The 18,835-nt window shown below is 43.1% G+C and overlaps 1 protein-coding gene across 14 annotated transcripts in view; it reads left to right on the top strand.

The window, feature by feature from the left end:
• Positions 1-18,835, top strand: part of CIT (citron rho-interacting serine/threonine kinase) — a 168,862-nt gene that overhangs the window by 50,323 nt on the left and 99,704 nt on the right. For all 14 annotated transcript variants that reach the window (XM_042911697.1, XM_042911708.1, XM_042911707.1 and 11 more), the window contains one exon: positions 17,177-17,360. In XM_042911697.1, the coding sequence (XP_042767631.1) occupies positions 17,177-17,360 (184 nt within the window). The remainder of the gene's footprint in view (positions 1-17,176; positions 17,361-18,835) is intronic.

Raw genomic sequence — 18,835 nt, 5'->3', positions numbered from 1 at the left:
AAATAGAAAGGGAAGGAAAACTTCCAGACTCATTCTATGAAGCCAGTATTACTTTGATTCCTAAACCAGACAGAGACCCAGTAAAAAAAGAGAACTACAGGCCAATATCCCTGATGAATATGGATGCAAAAATTCTTAATAAGATACTAGCAAATCGAATTCAACAGCATATAAAAAGAATTATTCACCATGATCAAGTGGGATTCATTCCTGGGATGCAGGGCTGGTTCAACATTCGCAAATCGATCAACGTGATACATCACATTAACAAAAAAAAAGAGAAGAACCATATGATCCTGTCAATCGATGCAGAAAAGGCCTTTGACAAAATCCAGCACCCTTTCTTAATAAAAACCCTTGAGAAAGTCGGGATAGAAGGAACATACTTAAAGATCATAAAGGCCATTTATGAAAAGCCCACAGCTAACATCATCCTCAACGGGGAAAAACTGAGAGCTTTTTCCCTGAGATCAGGAACACGACAGGGATGCCCACTGTCACCGCTGCTGTTTAATATAGTGCTGGAAGTTCTAGCATCAGCAATCAGACAACAAAAGGAAATCAAAGGCATCAAAATTGGCAAAGATGAAGTCAAGCTTTCGCTTTTTGCAGATGACATGATATTATACATGGAAAATCCGATAGACTCCACCAAAAGTCTGCTAGAACTGATACATGAATTCAGCAAAGTTGCAGGATACAAAATCAATGTGCAGAAATCAGTTGCATTCTTATACACTAACAATGAAGCAACAGAAAGACAAATGAAGAAACTGATCCCATTCACAATTGCACCAAGAAGCATAAAATACCTAGGAATAAATCTAACCAAAGATGTAAAAGATCTGTATGCTGAAAACTATAGAAAGCTTATGCAGGTAATTGAAGAAGATATAAAGAAATGGAAAGACATTCCCTGCTCATGGATTGGAAGAATAAATATTGTCAAAATGTCAATACTACCCAAAGCTATCTACACATTCAATGCAATCCCAATCAAAATTGCACCAGCATTCTTCTCGAAGCTAGAACAAGCAATCCTAAAATTCATATGGAACCACAAAAGGCCCCGAATAGCCAAAGTAATTTTGAAGAAGAAGACCAAAGCAGGAGGCATCACAATCCCAGACTTTAGCCTCTACTACAAAGCTGTCATCATCAAGACAGCATGGTATTGGCATAAAAACAGACACATAGACCAATGGAATAGAATAGAAACCCCAGAACTAGACCCACAAACGTATGGCCAACTCATCTTTGACAAAGCAGGAAAGAACATCCAATGGAAAAAAGACAGTCTCTTTAACAAATGGTGCTGGGAGAACTGGACAGCAACATGCAGAAGGTTGAAACTAGACCACTTTCTCACACCATTCACAAAAATAAACTCAAAATGGATAAAGGACCTGAATGTGAGACAGGAAACCATCAAAACCTTAGAGGAGAAAGCAGGAAAAGACCTCTCTGACCTTAGCCGTAGCAATCTCTTACTTGGCACATCCCCAAAGGCAAGGGAATTAAAAGCAAAAGTGAATTACTGGGACCTTATGAAGATAAAAAGCTTCTGCACAGCAAAGGAAACAACCAACAAAACTAAAAGGCAACCAACGGAATGGGAAAAGATATTTGCAAATGACACATCGGACAAAGGGCTAGTATCCAAAATCTATCAAGAGCTCATCAAACTCCACACCCGAAAAACAAATAACCCAGTGAAGAAATGGGCAGAAAACATGAATAGACACTTCTCTAAAGAAGACATCCGGATGGCCAACAGGCACATGAAAAGATGTTCAACGTCGCTCCTTATCAGGGAAATACAAATCAAAACCACACTCAGATACCACCTCACACCAGTCAGAGTGGCCAAAATGAAGAAATCAGGAGACTATAGATGCTGGAGAGGATGTGGAGGAACGGGAACCCTCTTGCACTGTTGGTGGGAATGCAAATTGGTGCAGCCGCTCTGGAAAGCAGTGTGGAGGTTCCTCAGAAAATTAAAAATAGACCTACCCTATGACCCAGCAATAGCACTGCTAGGAATTTATCCAAGGGATACAGGAGTACTGATGCATAGGGGCACCTGTACCCCAATGTTTATAGCGGCACTCTCAACAATAGCCAAATTATGGAAAGAGCCTAAATGTCCATCAACTGATGAATGGATAAAGAAATTGTGGTTTATATACACAATGGAATACTACGTGGCAATGAGAAAAAATGAAATATGGCCTTTTGTAGCAACATGGATGGAACTGGAGAGTGTGATGCTAAGTGAAATAAGCCATACAGAGAAAGACAGATACCATATGGTTCCACTCTTATGTGGATCCTGAGAAACATAACAGAAACCCATGGGGGAGGGGAAGGAAAAAAAAAAAAAAAAAAAAAAAAGGTTAGAGTGGGAGAGAGCCAAAGCATTAGAGACTGTTAAAAACTGAGAACAAACTGAGGGTTGATGGGGGGTGGGAGGGAGGGCAGGGTGGGTGATGGGTATTGAGGAGGGCACCTTTTGGGATGAGCACTGGGTGTTGTATGGAAACCAATTTGACAGTAAATTTCATATATTAAAAAATAAAAAAAAAAAATACATGACACTGTACGACTTTGAAACAGTTCTGTCAGAGGTAAGGATTTTTATGCCCACATTACAGATGTGGACACTATGTTAACTTGTCTCAGGTCACATAGTGAGAGGATCGGGATTTGGATCGAGGTCTGCGTGACTCTAGAGCCCGTGCTCTTTCTACAGAACCAGGCATGCCTTGGCGTAGATCATTGTTGTTAGTAATAGTGTTTGTGGTGATGACAAATAATAAACCATGTCACACTAGGAGTGGTTTAGTCTCTGCATCTATTTAGCACATCTGGAATTCTTGAATCTACAGGATTCGTCATGATGTCGAGTGTCTGCCTTCTTCCTCATTGTGCTAAGCGTAGCTCTGTTGACGGACAAATTTGGATATGGTCCTGCCTTCAGGGAACTTATAGTCTAAGCTTCAGGTCTGCTTACATCTGTTCCTGTTAAATTGCTGTAGCTCGAAATCATAGAAAGATTAATGCTTAGTGGGTCACTCATTGGCTTACCGAACCACATGTGCCTGATTTTGAACAAAATATGGACTATGAGCTGGTGACCCCTTCCCTACATATGGCATCCTGTTCTTCCTGTTAATCTGTTAACCTCTCCAAGCTTCACGTCTGGCCTGGGAAAGGACAGTATTGGATTTAAGACCCACTTCCAAAATTGGGGTTTATAGTCTTGGGATGAATTGACACGACCCAACTCATATTTCCTGGTTATTAGAACAGGGTTTCTCCAGGAACCCTCTTGCACTGTTGGTAGGAATGCAAACTCGTGCAGCCGCTCTGGAAAGCAGTGTGGAGGTTCCTCAAAAAATTAAAAATAGACCTACCCTATGACCCAGCAATAGCACGGCTAGGAATTTACCCAAGGGATACAGGAGTGCTGATGCATAGGGGCACTTGTACCCCAATGTTTATAGCAGCACTTTCAACAATAGCCAAATTATGGAAAGAGTCTAAATGTCCATCAACTGGCAAATGGACAACGAAGATGTGGTTTATGTATACAATGGAATACTACTTGGCAATGAGAAAGAATGAAATCTGGCCATTTGTAGCAATGTGGATAGAACTGGAGAGTGTGATGCTAAGTGAAATAAGTCAGGCAGAGAAAGACAGATACCATATGTTTTCACTCATATGTGGATTCTGAGAAACTCAACAGAAGACCAGGGGGAGGGGAAGAGGGGAAAAAAAAGTTACAGAGAGGGAAGGAGGCAAACCATAAGAGACTCTTAAATACTGAGAACAAACTGAGGGTTGATGGGGGGTGCGGAAAGTGGGTGATGGGCATTGAGGAGGGCACCTGTTGGGATGAGCACCGGGTGTTGTATGGAAACCAATTTGACAATAAATTTCATTAAAAAAACCCCAAAAACCAAAACCCAGGGTTTCTCAACCTTGGCACTGGTGACACATGGGACCAGATAATTGTGATGGGGCTGTTGTGTGAGTGCAGGATATTCAGCAGCACCCCCTGGCCTTTACTCCCATACATGCCAGAAGCACCCTCCCCCGTGCAGTTTGTGATAACCAAATAGGTCTCCAGACATTGCCCAGTGTCCACTGGGGGCCACAGCCGCCCCTGATTGAGAACCACTGATATGGAAGGATCGGCCAGGTTTTTACCAGGAGAGAAAATATTGCAGTAATCAGAATCACTCATGACTGCCATTGCTAACAAGCAGTGGAACCGTAGTCCAGACTGTGGTTCACTTGTTGTTGTGTGGAGTGTGGTCTGTGGACGAGCAGCATTGGCATCACCTGGGAGCTTGTTAGAGATGCAGAGACTCAGGCCCCTCTAGATCTGCTGAATCAGAGGCTGCACTTTAATAAGATCCCAGAAATAAGATTCCTGTGCATATTAGCATTTGCAAAGCCCTGCAAGAGGAGAAAATTCATTCTGTCAGCCTTAGGGTTTCTCGTTCATCTTTGTGGGGTCTTTCATTTTGTCCTCTGGGCCTGGGAGAAGGGAAGACTGCTTTTTGGCTGAGGACTTCCATGGGTGGATGGAACTGCTTAGAAATGCTGGGTTTTAGGCTCTGCTTTTGAGGGATTTAAAGCTTTTTTCTCAGATGGACTTTACAACCTTCCTATCTTTCAAGATGGTGGCTTGACTTAATCTCCACCTGCTGATAGCAAATAGGTGGTTGTAAAAAGGCATTTTTGTGCCTTCTACTCCACATCCTCCACCCAGCTTACTATTGTTCCTTTTTTATTAAAAAAATTTTTTTTAATGTTTATTTTTGAGAGAGAAAGAGAGAGCACAAACAGGGAGGGGGCAGAGAGAGAGAGGGAGACACAGAATCCAAAGCAGGTTCCAGGCTCTGAGCTGTCAGCATAGAACCAAACGCAGGGCTCGAACTCACGAACTGCGAGATCATGACCTGAGCTGAAGTCAGATGCTTCACTGACTGAGCCACCCAGGTGCCCCCCATATTTACTTTTAATTAAAGATGGACTAAGTTTTCTTCATTAACTTTTTAGATGTGTATTATATTGCCATGCTGTTTATTAAGCACCTAGTATGTGCCAGGGTCTCTGCAAAGCACATTCTGCAAATTATTGTCCCATTTACTTGCTACAGCTCTATGAGATGGGTGGTATGATTAGTCCCACCGTTCAGATGAGGACCTTGAGGCCTGAGGAGATGAAGCCACTTGGCAAAGGTCACAGAGCGAGTAGTTGGCAGAAGTCAAATTCGGGTCTCTCAGACTCCCAAGTTCTCTTTGCTTGTATTTATTTGAAAAAGTTGTATAGTTTGTGGTAAAAAAAAAAAAATAAATAAAAAATAAAAAATAAAAAAATAAAATTCAAGTGACACAGAAGGTTAAACAGTGAAAATTGTCTCCTTCTCACCCTGTGCCCATTGCGTCTCCCTAAAGTGAACCACAATTGTCAGCTTCTTATGTAACTTCCCAGAATATTCTGTACTCACGTAAACACCAGTGTGGCCTATACCCTTAACAACATCACTATACTGTCTCCCAAGAAATCAGGAGTTTTTATTGTCAGGTGATTTTCCTGCATCATTGATGCAAATGAAGAGATCTTCATAAAACCCCTATTTATCCTTTGAATTGGCCGTTCTGGCATTGATTTATGATGAACAGTGTTCTTTTCTTCACAAATGAAAGCCCCTTATGGTTTTAACATGAATATTTCATTTATTTATTTTAGTGTTCTGCTTTTAGAACAGCATTATCTCAATGGCTTGTGGTGTGTGTGTGTGTGTGTGTGTGTGTGTGTGTGTGTGTTGGTTTGTTTTGGGTCTTTTTCAGGTCTGCTTTTTTGGGTTCCTACCATTCGAGCAGGTTTCTGTCCATGCTTTGTTTTCAGAGCTAGTTCGAGGAGGTTGGTAGATGTGCTCCTATATTCACCTTGGTTGCCCCTCAAGTGTATCTCCCTGTTGGACAGCCGCCCAGTCGCTTCAGGGGCAGGAGGAAGTGAGGAAGGGGAGCTGGACTGTTTAGGGGATCAGCCTGCGAGAGAGGAGGGTAGAAAGAGGGAGGATGCTATAGTAGTGATGGCAGGAACTCAACTCACTAGACCAGGAGCATGTGGGCACCTGCTTCTCCAACATAAACAAGGAATAATGAAGACATGTAGTCAGTAGCTGTTACAGGCTTATGGGCTATACAGGCAAATATTTATGTCTCTCTTGGGGATTGTTCTGTTTTTAGAAAGCAAGTTATTGATAGGAGAAAATAGGCTAAGAAGAGCTAACTGCTTATAAATTAGGATTATGGGATTTCCCTGCTCTAGTCTGAATTTAGAAGCTACATCCAGAAATGTTAAAAATATGCAGTATTTCACTTTATTCCAAGATAAGTTGAGATGGCTTATTTTAGAGATAATTGCAATATCAAAAGGATAAAAATAAATAAATGTAGGAATCTGGCTGAAGGAAATAGCACAGTAAAGAAATCAAGTCAGAGATAAAGGTAAAAACAAACAAGTTCTGGTCAAGTTGCTGGACAAGGACAGATTTGGGACTCTTAGCCTCCTAGTGGCCAGAACAAAAAGGAAAATGGGAACAGTTACAGTTGACCCTTGGGCAGCATGGGGGTTAGGGGTGCTGACCCCTACATAGTCAAAAAGCTGCATATAACTTAAGACTCCCCCAAAACTTCTTTTGTTTAATGTTTATTTATTTTTGAGAGAGAGAGAGCGAGAGCGTGAGCAGGGGAGGGTGGAGAGAGAGGGAGACACAGAATCTGAAGCAGGCTCCAGGCTCTGAGCTGCCAGCACAGAGCCTGTCGCCTGGCTTGAACCCACAAACTGTGAGATCGTGACCTGAGCCAAAGTCCAACGCTTAACTGACTGAGCCACCCAGGTGCCCCTCCCCCAAAACTTCTAATAGCCTACTGTCGGCGAGATGCCTTACTGATGATGTAAATAGTTGAATAACACATATTTTGTAATGTGTATTACATACTATATTCTTACTATATTCTTAAAGTAAGCTGGGGAAAAGAACATGTTATTAAGAAATCATAAGAGAAAATACATTTACAGTACTGTGCTTTATTTATTGAAAAAAATTTGTGTATAAGTAGACCGCTGCAGTTCAAACCTGTGTTGCTCAAGGGTCAACTGTATGAGAGTCTCAGTCCCATGAGAGAAAAATCCAAAATGGTTTGCTCAGAAGAGACTTGATTTTCTGGATACTGAGCCCTGAGGAATTTCATCATTGGCTTCCTCATAAGTGAGACTTCCTTGTGACATGGTAGACCTCACCCCTCCCATACGTGCTCTGGGGATTTCTCTATGACTGCTGCTGCTTCTTTTTTTATTTATGTTTATTTATTTTTGAGAGAGAGAGGGAGAGGCAGAGAAAGAGGGAGACAGAGGATCCCAAGCAGGCTCTGCACTGATGGCTCCCCTCTGCGACACGGGGCTCGAACCCATAAACTGTGAGATCATGACTTGAGCCGAAATCAAGAGTTGGACGCTCAGCTGTCTGAGCCACCCAGGTGTTCCCCTATGACTGCTTCTTATAGTGTCTCTTAGTGCAATCCAACAGTGCAATGCTAAATTTCAGTTCAGTAAAATCACTTCCAAATGAGGTAAATTAATGCCTTTCCTGGGAGAGGCGAGGAATAGGTTTTTTTGGAAAGCCCATAAATTGGAGTCTTCAATCCTTAAATTCTCACCCAAAAACCTTCTACAACCAATCAAACATGGAAATCATTTGGCCAAAGATTCAAAAATGATATTAAACATCTGGGACTATATTCAGCAGCCAATTTTTGAGTCAATTCTGTGACGCGTGGCGATTGCATTTACGCTTATTTTCTGAGTGTGAAGTTTGGATAGAACTAAAGAGGGTGGTTGGCAGGAGTCAAAAGAGGTTACAACCAAAGGACAAAGAGTAGGAGGTCCAGGTGGTCCACAACCAAGGGTTTGGAAACGATTTTCAGTGTCTCACCTCATAGAAAATAAATGTGGCCAACCCTGTTACTCCCTGGTGGTGGAAAGAAAAGGATTATATTCATCTCACAGCACTGGCAGTTTGGGGTCTAAGACCCACCCTTCCTGTTCTTCAGACTCTGGCTAACAAAGGACACACACAAGGAACCGATAGCCAGCTAGGGATGGAAATATCCACGTTAGTCTTGGCAAGGCAAGTGCTTGATAACCTTTGATGCAGGGCTGCAGGAAATTTACCCACCCTCCCAGAGAAGAGTGGCAATTTTTTTAAATTGAAAAAAATACACACATATATACATGTGTATACATGCCATTGACTTGATGAAGAAGTTAGGTCATTGTCTTACCTATTTGTCTCTGATTCCTCAGTAAGGGATGATGGTGATACTTATTCTTTCAGCCCTTATAAACTGTAAGGTAGCTCTAAAAGCTAAAAATAGATTCAGATTTGACTTTTCTGGCAAGAATATCCAGTAGAGGGGCTTCTCCTGGCCTAAGATGGGACAATATGAGCACCAAAAAGACTGCAGTGGCTTGAAACGCATCAAATATGTAACAGTTTATGAGTTCATAATGATAACTTGAAATCTCACTGGTCACTTCTAGCACTTGTTGCTAAGGGCCCCCAAGTCATTACTTTGGATGTTGCTAAATATAGAAAGAACCAAGCATTTGTTCTGCCTTCCTATTTGAACTATATTTCAGGGTAATCAAATCGTTGATGTGCTAATAAATGCAGAAGGAATGATGAAATTAGAAAACCACCATTCTGCAGCCCTTAATGAAATAATGGCTGTAGGCAATGCTCATCAATGGTTGCTGAAACCTTTAAGTGAAAGATTGGGGGGGAGGACCTTTATGGTGGAGGGATCAGGCTGATGTCATCAGAACCCATGGATCATTCTGAACATCAGAAGGCGGGAGACAAGCGGACATTGTATGCCCTCTAATGTCATGCATTAAGTAGACAGTACATCCAGAATACCAGGAGGTATTCCTGCCAAAAGAATTGAATATGAACATACAGAAGGCCCTAAGTTGAACTTCCAGTTTATAGGAAACCTCATGAGAGACAGAGAAACATGTTAAATGATGTCTCAAGTTTACACTGAAACCAAGTTCAGAATGTGGGAAATTCTACAGAGACACGTGATCCAGTTTCTTAGACCAATAAATGGCATTAAAAAAAATTCAGTGCTATAGATTAAGAGACATACCAACCAAATCAGTTTGTGAACCTTGGTTGGATCTTGATTCAAGTGAAAAACCAACTGTAAAGAGACATTTTTGGGATAACTGGAGAAATTGAACACAAACGTGTTGTTAGATAATGTTACGGAGGTATCGTGGTTTTGTTGGGTGTGATGAAGGTATTGTAACAGTATTTTGGACGTCCTTATCTGTTAGAGCAGTGGTTCTCAACTGGGGGTGATTTTGCCCCCCACGGGACATTTGGCAATGGCTGGAGACATTTTTGGTTGTCATGACTTGAGGTGCTGTTGGCATCTGGTGGGAAGAGGTCAGGGATAATTGCTAAATGCCCTCCAATACATGACAGCCCCCTACAACAAAGCATTGTTCACTCCCACATGTCACTAGTGCCCCAGTTGAGAAACCCCATGTTAGAGATATCTACTGCAGTAGTTATGGGTGACATAATACCCTGTCCGGGGTTTTCTTTTAATAATCAACAAACGTGCAAACAAGACAGGGATGGGGTGGAATGGAATGGGAGTTGCTCGTTGTTGAACTTGGGTGAGGGGCATGTGGGAGTGCATTGTACTACCTTACTACTTTTGTGCCTGTGAAGATTTTCATAGTATTTAAAAATAAATTTTAAAATATTGGAGAAAAGGATACTACAGCGGTCTTGAGGGCGGCAGAGAATGAGTGCTATCTGATGTGTTGTTGGGTATAGGTAATTCAAGGGGGAAGATGCTAGAAGGGAACATTGTTGGGCACTAGAGTGATCGGGTCCTAGGGAATGGAAGCCGAGGGATGAGCTCCTTCATTGTTTGTTTATGTTCTGGGAGTCTCTACCTGGGCCCCAGACTGGCTCTATCCAGACCCACGCTGGCAGGGAAACGCAGTCCTAACTAGTTGCGGTTTGAAAGGATTCTCTCTTTGGAGCATTTCCAGCCTGAGTAGGTATTTTGCAGGTTTGCTGAGTACCTAGACCCAGAGAGCAGGGGGCAAACAAGTTAAAGCTACAATGTTAGAAGTCTGGTTGAAGTGTGATGCAGAATTGAGAGAAGGCATCTCTCAAAGCATTCTCTCAAAGCAAATCCATTATTCAAAGTTCTTTACCAAAAACTTGATGTTAAGCAGCCTGGTAGGAACATGGCTTTTGAGAATAGTGAGATTCGGACAGAGCCCACAACTCCATCGAGACCTGGAATCTGCCACCAGAGAGGGAATCTGCTTAGCTGTTGGCAGCCAGACCCTAGCATCCTTGAGATTGAGCGATTGATGCGTGCTTGAATAATGCTAACTTCCTTATTCATCTCCTTTGAAGACACCATTGTAAAAACTGATCACCAGCCAAATCAGCATTACCTTAAAGTCTCTTTATGACTTTTAGGGAAGCAGAGACATGGGAGAAGTTTTTATTTACTTGAGTCTATTGGAAACTGGATCTAGTTTGTCTTCCTTTTGTATTTCTTCCACAACGTGTTGCTTGTAGGAGCTATACCTGACCACTTCCTACCCACTGGGGAGGAAATAGGGGACTTGCCCGAGGCTCTAGGGAATAGAGTCTGTTCTGATGGGGCTGAATTACTTACGTATATTTAGTAACTAGCTCTATTTGTCTATCCCCTAACTTGTTCTGTTGGCTCATTCCCATGACCTGATGATAATGGATATTGCTCTTCTTACCATTGGAACCTTTTTCTCCTGGAGTTGTTCACATCCTAAGAGTTGGTCATTGATATTCCTAAAAGCTCTGCTCTTGTGTCAGTTGTCAGATTTTGCCACTTCTTTCTGTAGCCTGTCTGCTGTTAATCCACATCCTCTCTGTTTCTGTTATCACTTCCTTAGTATAGAATTTGTCATGTTGACTATTGTAGACTTGTCCTTAAGAGGTTTCTAGCATCGACCTCTTCCAACCATTGCTCCTGCAGCGATGGTATCGGTCTCTGGCACTATCACCCACCCAGTGCTCTAAAACTCTCTCTGATAATCCTTTCTGTCAATCTGATCCAGGGTTCCCCCGCTTCAAGGTCCAGCCAAGATTTCACTTTCACTTCGTTCCCAGCCTCATTACCCAGGTCTTTCTCTGGCTGGTGCTCTGTGGCTTTTCTAAAGCGGTACTCTTCCCCACTCCAGCCCGCCAAGATCCCTTTTAACCAACTCTTGACATTCAATCACCTCCATGACACTTTCCCACAGGAACACACAAAATTCACTGTATCCCCTTCTGTAGAACTTGCCAGCGCTCCATTTATATATCTCTGCTTTTCATACCCATACCTTGACCTCTAAATGACATAAATAGCCTCCTCTTCACATACTTTGCAGTTCTCTGCCTTTGTACCATGGGTAAGTGTGATCGCATTGGTACTTCAGATTTTAAGGAATTGGAAGATGGCTAATTTTCTGGTCGTCTTCCTTTTAGTTTTGAACGTGGCATCTAATAAATGAATTACCTTTTTTTTTTTTTTCTTAAGGTGTGGGACATCATGGTAGATAGAACAAAGTTGAAAATGTTTTTGATTTAATGTCGAATGCCCCCTGTGTTCCAGGCACAGTCCTGCTTCATTATATCATTACACAATATTTTTTTATGTGCCTTTGTCTTTTATGACACCACGTTGGCCATTATTCATCTTCTGCTTCTGCCACACACAATTCACCAGTGTGTGTAACTCACAGTGATGATTAAAAGTCATAGGAGTTTCATGAGCTATATCTAGTTCAGATTTTTGTTGTCGTACTTGTTTTTTAACGTGCCAATTCTTCATGACTAAATCGGGTACTCTAGGTTTCCTAAAGCGGCACTTGCATGAAATAGCCCATTAGGCTTAAGAAATTACCACACATCTAGGGTTCTTGTTAATCATTCATTCCTTTAACCGAACAGATATTGAACATTGAATAAGGACAGCCAGGTGTTGGGTGTGTAATCGTGAGCACGACATTGTCTTCCCCCTCATGGAGCTCGTGTTCCAGTGGGGAAAGCAGGCACTAAACACTATACCAAAATTAGATAATCCCTTATATTTGTAATATTGTTGCTTGCATGGTATCCTGGAAAATTAAAGGTGGGAATGGGGTAAATGGAGCTCGGTGGACTATGTTAGAAATAAGTAGGTCTAACAGGACAAATACATTTGGTTCTCTTTTCCTTGTTATTTGCCTTTTGTTTTGTTTTGTTTTTAATTTGAAGGCATTTCAATTTTTTTCCCCCAAAAGCTTCTAATGAATGTCAGGATTAAAGAAAAGAGAGAGAATTTATAGGAGAGAGATTAACTAAAGCTCCTAAAATAGCTCTTTGTTTCTGAAAACCTTGTTCTGCCATCTATCTTATAATTGGGGGTGGGGGTGGGGGAACACTCCAGAACTTGCTTGCATAGCCCTTGCCACTACAGGGAAAGTGCCCTGATGAGACCTCATGCACAGGCTGATTTATTTTTTAAAATATATAGGAAAAGTTTTTTTTTTTTCCTTAATGGCTTTTGCCAATGAACAGTTGATATTAATATATGACTTCTGATTTGTCATTATTGAATGTGGTGGGTATGGGGGGTGAGATGATGATTTCATAATACAGTATCAGAAAATATTACTATAGGCACTCATTAACATATTTTTCAGACAGAAAAATCTCCACTTTTAAAGCCTCTTCATTTAACTCAAATATCAAATAACTTCTTTGTAGCCTGTATTATGCTAGGTGCTCTCTTTCCAAGATTCATTTTCTAGTTATTTAATTATATACCTGTTCAGCACCTACTGTGTGCCTGGCACTATATACTATGTTCTCAGATGTAATATGTACCTCCATCAACGTAGACTCAAATCCAGTGACCTATTAATACCTTTTTTAAAGAAAAAAAATTACATTTTATGGAAATCAAAAAAGGAACATTTCCAGGGGTGCCTGGGTGGCTCAGTCGGTTAAGCATCTGACTTCGGGTCAGGTCATGATCTCACAGCTCATGGGTTCGAGCTTCATGTCGGGCTCTGTGCTGACAGCTTGGAGCCTAGAGCCTGCTTCGGATTCTGTGTCTCCCTCTCTGCCCCTTCCCTACTCATGCTCTATCTCTCTCTCTCTCTTTGAAAAATAAATAAACATTAAAAAAAATTTTTTTTAAAAAGGGAACATTTCCTATAAGGTACATGAAAGGAGGATTAGACCCCCACGACAGATGTGGTCACATACTTTGTCGTCTTTAGATTTGACCAAGTTTTGCATAATCCTTTCAAAATGTGGCATCCAGACTTTGAGCTACTTTACTCTTTCTGGTGCACCTGTTAAGACATGTATTGAACCTTCTCATTCTTTGTCTCTTGATCTCTCGAGTCTTGTCTCTTCGTTGGCACTTCTCCACTTGCAGATCTTGTTATTACGCAGGTTCTGCCTCAGTGGATGTGGGGGCAGAACCAGAGAATCTGTAGTTCTAACCAAGTCCCAGGTGATGCTGATGTTGCCAGTCTGCAGATCACACTTTGAAAAGCGTGGGTCTGTGTGATTTCTTCAGGTCTCTTAGGCTGTGTCTAATCGTCTATTTAATGCATTCAGTGAGTTTTAACTTTGAATTCAATAACTTTTCATTTTTTAAGTTTCTATTTGGTTCCTTTTAATGTATGTGGTCCTTTTTTGAGAGTATCCTATTCTTTTATTGGAGTTTCTACTCATCTACCTTGGTAATAAATTTACTTTATGGCCCATTTCAGATTGTGTTTTATCTGCAGTTTTTGGAAGGCTGATTTTCTCATTTCTTATATGTGAGGATGCTCTTTTGTGGTGGTTTGTGTGGTTTCTTTTTCCTCAATATACGTAGTTGTTGGTTTTTACTTTTTTATCGTAAACTCATTTCTAGCAGGGACTGTGTGTGTGTGTGTGTGTGTGTGCGCGCGCGCGCGCGCGCCCTGGATTGTGAGTGTCCCCACAAGTTGTTCTCCTGTTGTGTCTACCATTGCCCTCAGGGCTCAGTGATCCTGGGCCAGTATTGGTGTTAATCTCTTGTTTTGTAGTTCCCAAACTATACAGGATACTATAAATACAGACATCCTACCTGGGATTACAGTTTTAATAGCCAGTTTATTTCTTTCCCCCTAAAGGATCTTGGTCAAGGGGAAACATCCTTGTCACTTTCTGGTGGATAGATAATTTCCAATTTGCTCATTTCTTTTTGGCTTGAGGCTCTGGCTCTTTTCTTGCCTAAGTGTGGCCCTTATAAGCCCTCCTTTTCAGACTTTCCTGTTGTACTCAACTGACTACCTGTCTAGAGCTTTATATCCCTAGCTTTTAATCTGTCTTGTGACTATCTCACCTGTTACCATCTGGTATATTTCATGTTGACTTCTCCTTCCTTTTATTGAAGATTGTCCCTTTTTCTAATCTCGACCATATGGGCTAGCTTTGAGCATGATGGAGTTTTTAAGAGAAATCTTATTTTATGGTACAGAATTTCTAAATCATAATTATTTCACAGAGGGTGGCTCCTACCCCTATATTAATCATACTCCTCACTCAGAAATGGAATTCTATTTTAGTCTCCCAAAGATAAATTAGTATATCGTGGAAAGGGAATTAAACTTCTGTTAGGAATGAAATGATATGATAAACACAAACATCCACATGAGTGTGTGTGTCATTTGCCCAGGGAAGAAGAATTTGCAACACAGATTGTGCTGTATCTCGCTAGCCTTCAATAACCGCAGGATCTGTCATGAATGTGTATCTCGTGTGTGCAATAACGACAATAGCAGGTGATCTTTATGGAGTGTTTACTGAATGCAAAGAAATACACCAAACACTTTATACAGAGTTTTTTCATTGAAACCTCCCAACAGCCCTTTGAGCAAGTTGTCTCTATGTTGAAAATGAGGCTCAGAGAGGTTAAGTGACTTTCCCAAAGTCACAGAGCCGACAAGTGGTGGAGCTGAGATTTGAACCCACTCAGATTAAAAAAAAATTTTTTTTAACATTTATTTTTGAGAGAGTGAGACAGAGCACGAGTGGGAAAGGGGCAGAGAGAGAGGGGGGACACAGAATCTGAAGCAGGCTCCAGGCTCTGAGCCGTCAGCACAGAGCCTGACGTGGGGTTCGAACTCATGGACCGCAAGATCATGACCTGAGCTGAAGTTGGCTGCCCAACCAACCGAGCCACCCCGGCGGAACCCACTCAGATTTTAAAGTAAGGTTCCATTAATGACAATGCTTCCATATTCGTATCATCTGCGAATCTCCATATATTTCCTCAGTCTTTATCTGAAGTTTTTTGGCATCGAAAACTTCTCTTTCTCCTTATGAAATGTAATTTCCATTCTTTTTCTTTTTGCTTAAAAAAATATGAGGTAATTGAAATCAGGTTGGATTTGAGGCTATATTGTTGGAAGTACACATGGGATGTGGGCTGAAGCATTCAGTGTAATTTTTCTTTCCATCAGCTAATTTTTAAAGTATTAAGCAAGTAGATTCTGATGCTAACAGGGAAGATTTAAATTCTCTTGAGAGCTTGGAGGTGGTAAATAATTTTCTGGTAGTGCCTTCTATGTTTTCAGTCTCCAGCCTCATCTCGGGTGTACCTGAAGCTCAGCGAATGCCCCTGGGCACTTTCCAGGAGCAGCCAGACCTCCTGGTGGAGGCTTCCTTTCCTGACCCCCTCCCCCCAAGCCCTCACCACTCCCATCTGCTCCCCGGCATTGCTTCCGATATTGTTGTCATTGGGGTACTTTGGAAACAGATTCTCTTGGGTCTGTGAGCTGAAAACAAGACTGCTGCTCCTGTCTGGTGCACAGCTTAGTTCAGAAAACGAGGGGTTAAAAAGGAAGCCTGGACTGTGACAACTGTCCTAGGGGGCGCTGTAGCAAGCTCCGGCAGTGACTCATGCGGCTCTGTCACTTGGATCAGCATTGGCCCCTGCCACGCAGGCGGCCAGGTGGGGTTACAGCCAGAGCACGCACAGAGTGGGGAGCATGAAGCCTGCACTGCGGGGGCTGTGATGCCCGGCTTGCCAACTCAACCGGCCGGTTCGCCACTGACGCCTCAGCCTGCAGCCATGGTAACGCTTCTGGCCCGCTCCACCCCCCGGAGCCCACCACAATGGGCAGCTTCCTGGTGACTGATGGGCGAGTGTCCCCCGTCCCTGACCGAGAGAGCTTAGTAGGTCTGCAGGAAGTGGAGAAGATGTAAGATGCCCCTAGCTGGGAGTCATGCCTTAACGAGGTAGGACGCCGATGCCCATCGGTGCATTTACACCATCAGCGCGCAGGGGTGCTGTAAATCATCGGGAAGAACTTTATTTGGCTGGTGTTTCATTATGCTGATTAAACTGCGGTGGATTCGGGCAGCATGATTGAGGTGGGGAGGAGGGATAATGAACTAAAAAAAAAAAAAAGTGGTTGATAAGAGCTCCGAGCATACTCCTCTGGATATGAATGAGCTAGACTGCAGTGCTTCCCTAACATGAGTTACACACCTCCCAGATCCCCTCCCCTGCTCCTTCCTCTCATCCCGGTTAGCCCACGAAATGTATACATGCCATCTTATTTCAGTGGGTAACACTAAATATTAATGACTTAGAGCTGTCCAGGAGAGCAAACAAATAGGTGTAGGTCAGCTGGCATGCTGGCACCCGCCAGCCTGACGCTCTGTCGAAGCGTTCTGGAAATCTCACGAACGAGCCGCTTGCTCACATGAGTTCCCCAAGTGCTTTTGTTCCAGCAAGTGACCTGTTTGAGTTTCTCCTTCAGTTTTACCCCGGCGGGGAAGGCAGCCTAACTGCCGGTTGGTGGCCATGTTGGCAGAGAAGGGGTTAATCTCTTGTTGCTGTAAGAGCCAAGGCTGGGTCTGCCTGTGTGAGCTAGATTGAAAGCAGGCGCTGCAGTGCCATCGGGAGCCGCTGAAGGAGTAAGACGATTTTCTCCGCAACAGTGTCGAATCCGTCTGAATTTTCCTCTCCCCCTCTTCTTGTTTTCCTTTAACCAGCTCCTCCCCCCTTCGTTCCCACCCTCAAGTCTGATGATGACACCTCCAATTTTGATGAACCAGAGAAGAATTCGTGGGTTTCATCCTCTCCGCGCCAGCTGAACCTCTCCGGTTTCTCGGGCGAAGAACTGCCGTTTGTGGGGTTTTCGTATAGCAAGGCACTGGGAATTCTTGGTAGATCTGAGTAAGTGAAAATTTGACTTTCTGAGGACCTGCACTGATGCAAAGGTGGTGGGGGGGAGGTGGCGGGGTGGGGGGAGTGCAGTGAAGGGAAGCTGTTAATCAGCCTGCGTTGGGGGAGCAGTTTACCTGTCTGGGCTTTGGTGGGGCAGAATGTTCATATTCTCATTTTGCTGTGTTTCAGGTCCCTCTTCCTCTCCCTAGCATCATAATTGTCAATTGGGTACTTTGGGTTAGTTTTTCAGTGTTTGGTCTTCTTTAGAGGAGAGGAAATAGTGGGGGATTACCTAGCAGTGCAAATGCTTGGTGGAAGGAGAAACGTGCAGGGTTCAAGTGAGCTGTCCGTCTATTTATCCTTCTGTTCATCCGTCTCCCTCTCAGGTGGGTGGGTGGAGGTTGCTATCTTGGCTGTATTGAGCGAGATCTCATAAGCTAAAGGTTTATGATGGCTTAGCTGAGCTGCAAGTGGCTGTACCCAAGCTCTAACAGATAGATGGTGCTCGGCTCCGCTCGAAGTCTGCTGCAAGATCAGGGATCTGGCAGCTGAGCCTTTTTGAGCTGGCGGAGCGCTGGTTACCAGAGAGAGCCCCGTTACCGTGAGCCACCGGGAGGGAGTATGATGTCGCCGAGTCATTGATTCACAGAAATTGGGCTTCTTAGGGGAAAAAACCAAACAAACCAAGAGACTAGAAAATGGAAGTATAAACATCACTGTAAACCTCTTGACATGATAGGTCTCTTCTCCGTTCTTGAAAAAGCTCGTGAAAAATGCATTAACGCTGCACTCAGGACCGTAAGGTCCTGGCTCCCAGCCTCCTGGAATTTCTCTCAAATTCAGTAGCTTCTGTGGATGTCGGAGCTCAGTGTCTTGCCTCGTTCTGTGATCCGATGACATTCTGCGTTCAGAGGCACGAGTTCCTCGGGAAGGTTTTGGACTAGCTGTGCTATTCCCCCGATGCCCTGGCTTTCTCACTTGGAGGCTCTTGGGGTAATGTTAGGTAATTAGTTGCTGCCCACTTAGGAGACGAGCAGAATTTGATTTTCTCCTTGGCAGCATCCATTCCTGATTTGTTGTGCTTGTAGTTAAGATATCGATTTGAAAGCATGCGTTGGTTCTTGGATGGTGTCTCCCCATGGGTGCTATTTTGACACTAACGTTCCTCAAAAGATCTCAGACCATTGTGGAGAATTGGGCACTCGATATGAAATAGGGTTGTGGGTTGTGATTCATTTGGAGAGAGATTTTTATGTTGAAAGATGCCGCCATGGTCCTACTTTCCTCCTTCCCCGGGGGGCCGGCTAAATATTTGGGGTTAGATTTTGGTGGTGTTGGCCGTGCCTTTCCGACTAATTTGCTCTGCAGCCCCAAAACAATCTGGATGGTAGGAGGAGAGGCAGAGAGCTCACTAGCTGTTGAATGTGCCATCAGATGGATTTGAAATAGCCCAGCAGGGCATCTGAAGAGCAGGGCAGAGGTGG

Source organism: Panthera leo, chromosome D3 (genome assembly GCF_018350215.1).
Source record: "Panthera leo isolate Ple1 chromosome D3, P.leo_Ple1_pat1.1, whole genome shotgun sequence".
Classification (NCBI taxonomy): domain Eukaryota; kingdom Metazoa; phylum Chordata; class Mammalia; order Carnivora; family Felidae; genus Panthera; species Panthera leo.
This window is presented reverse-complemented; position numbering and strand designations above follow the sequence as displayed.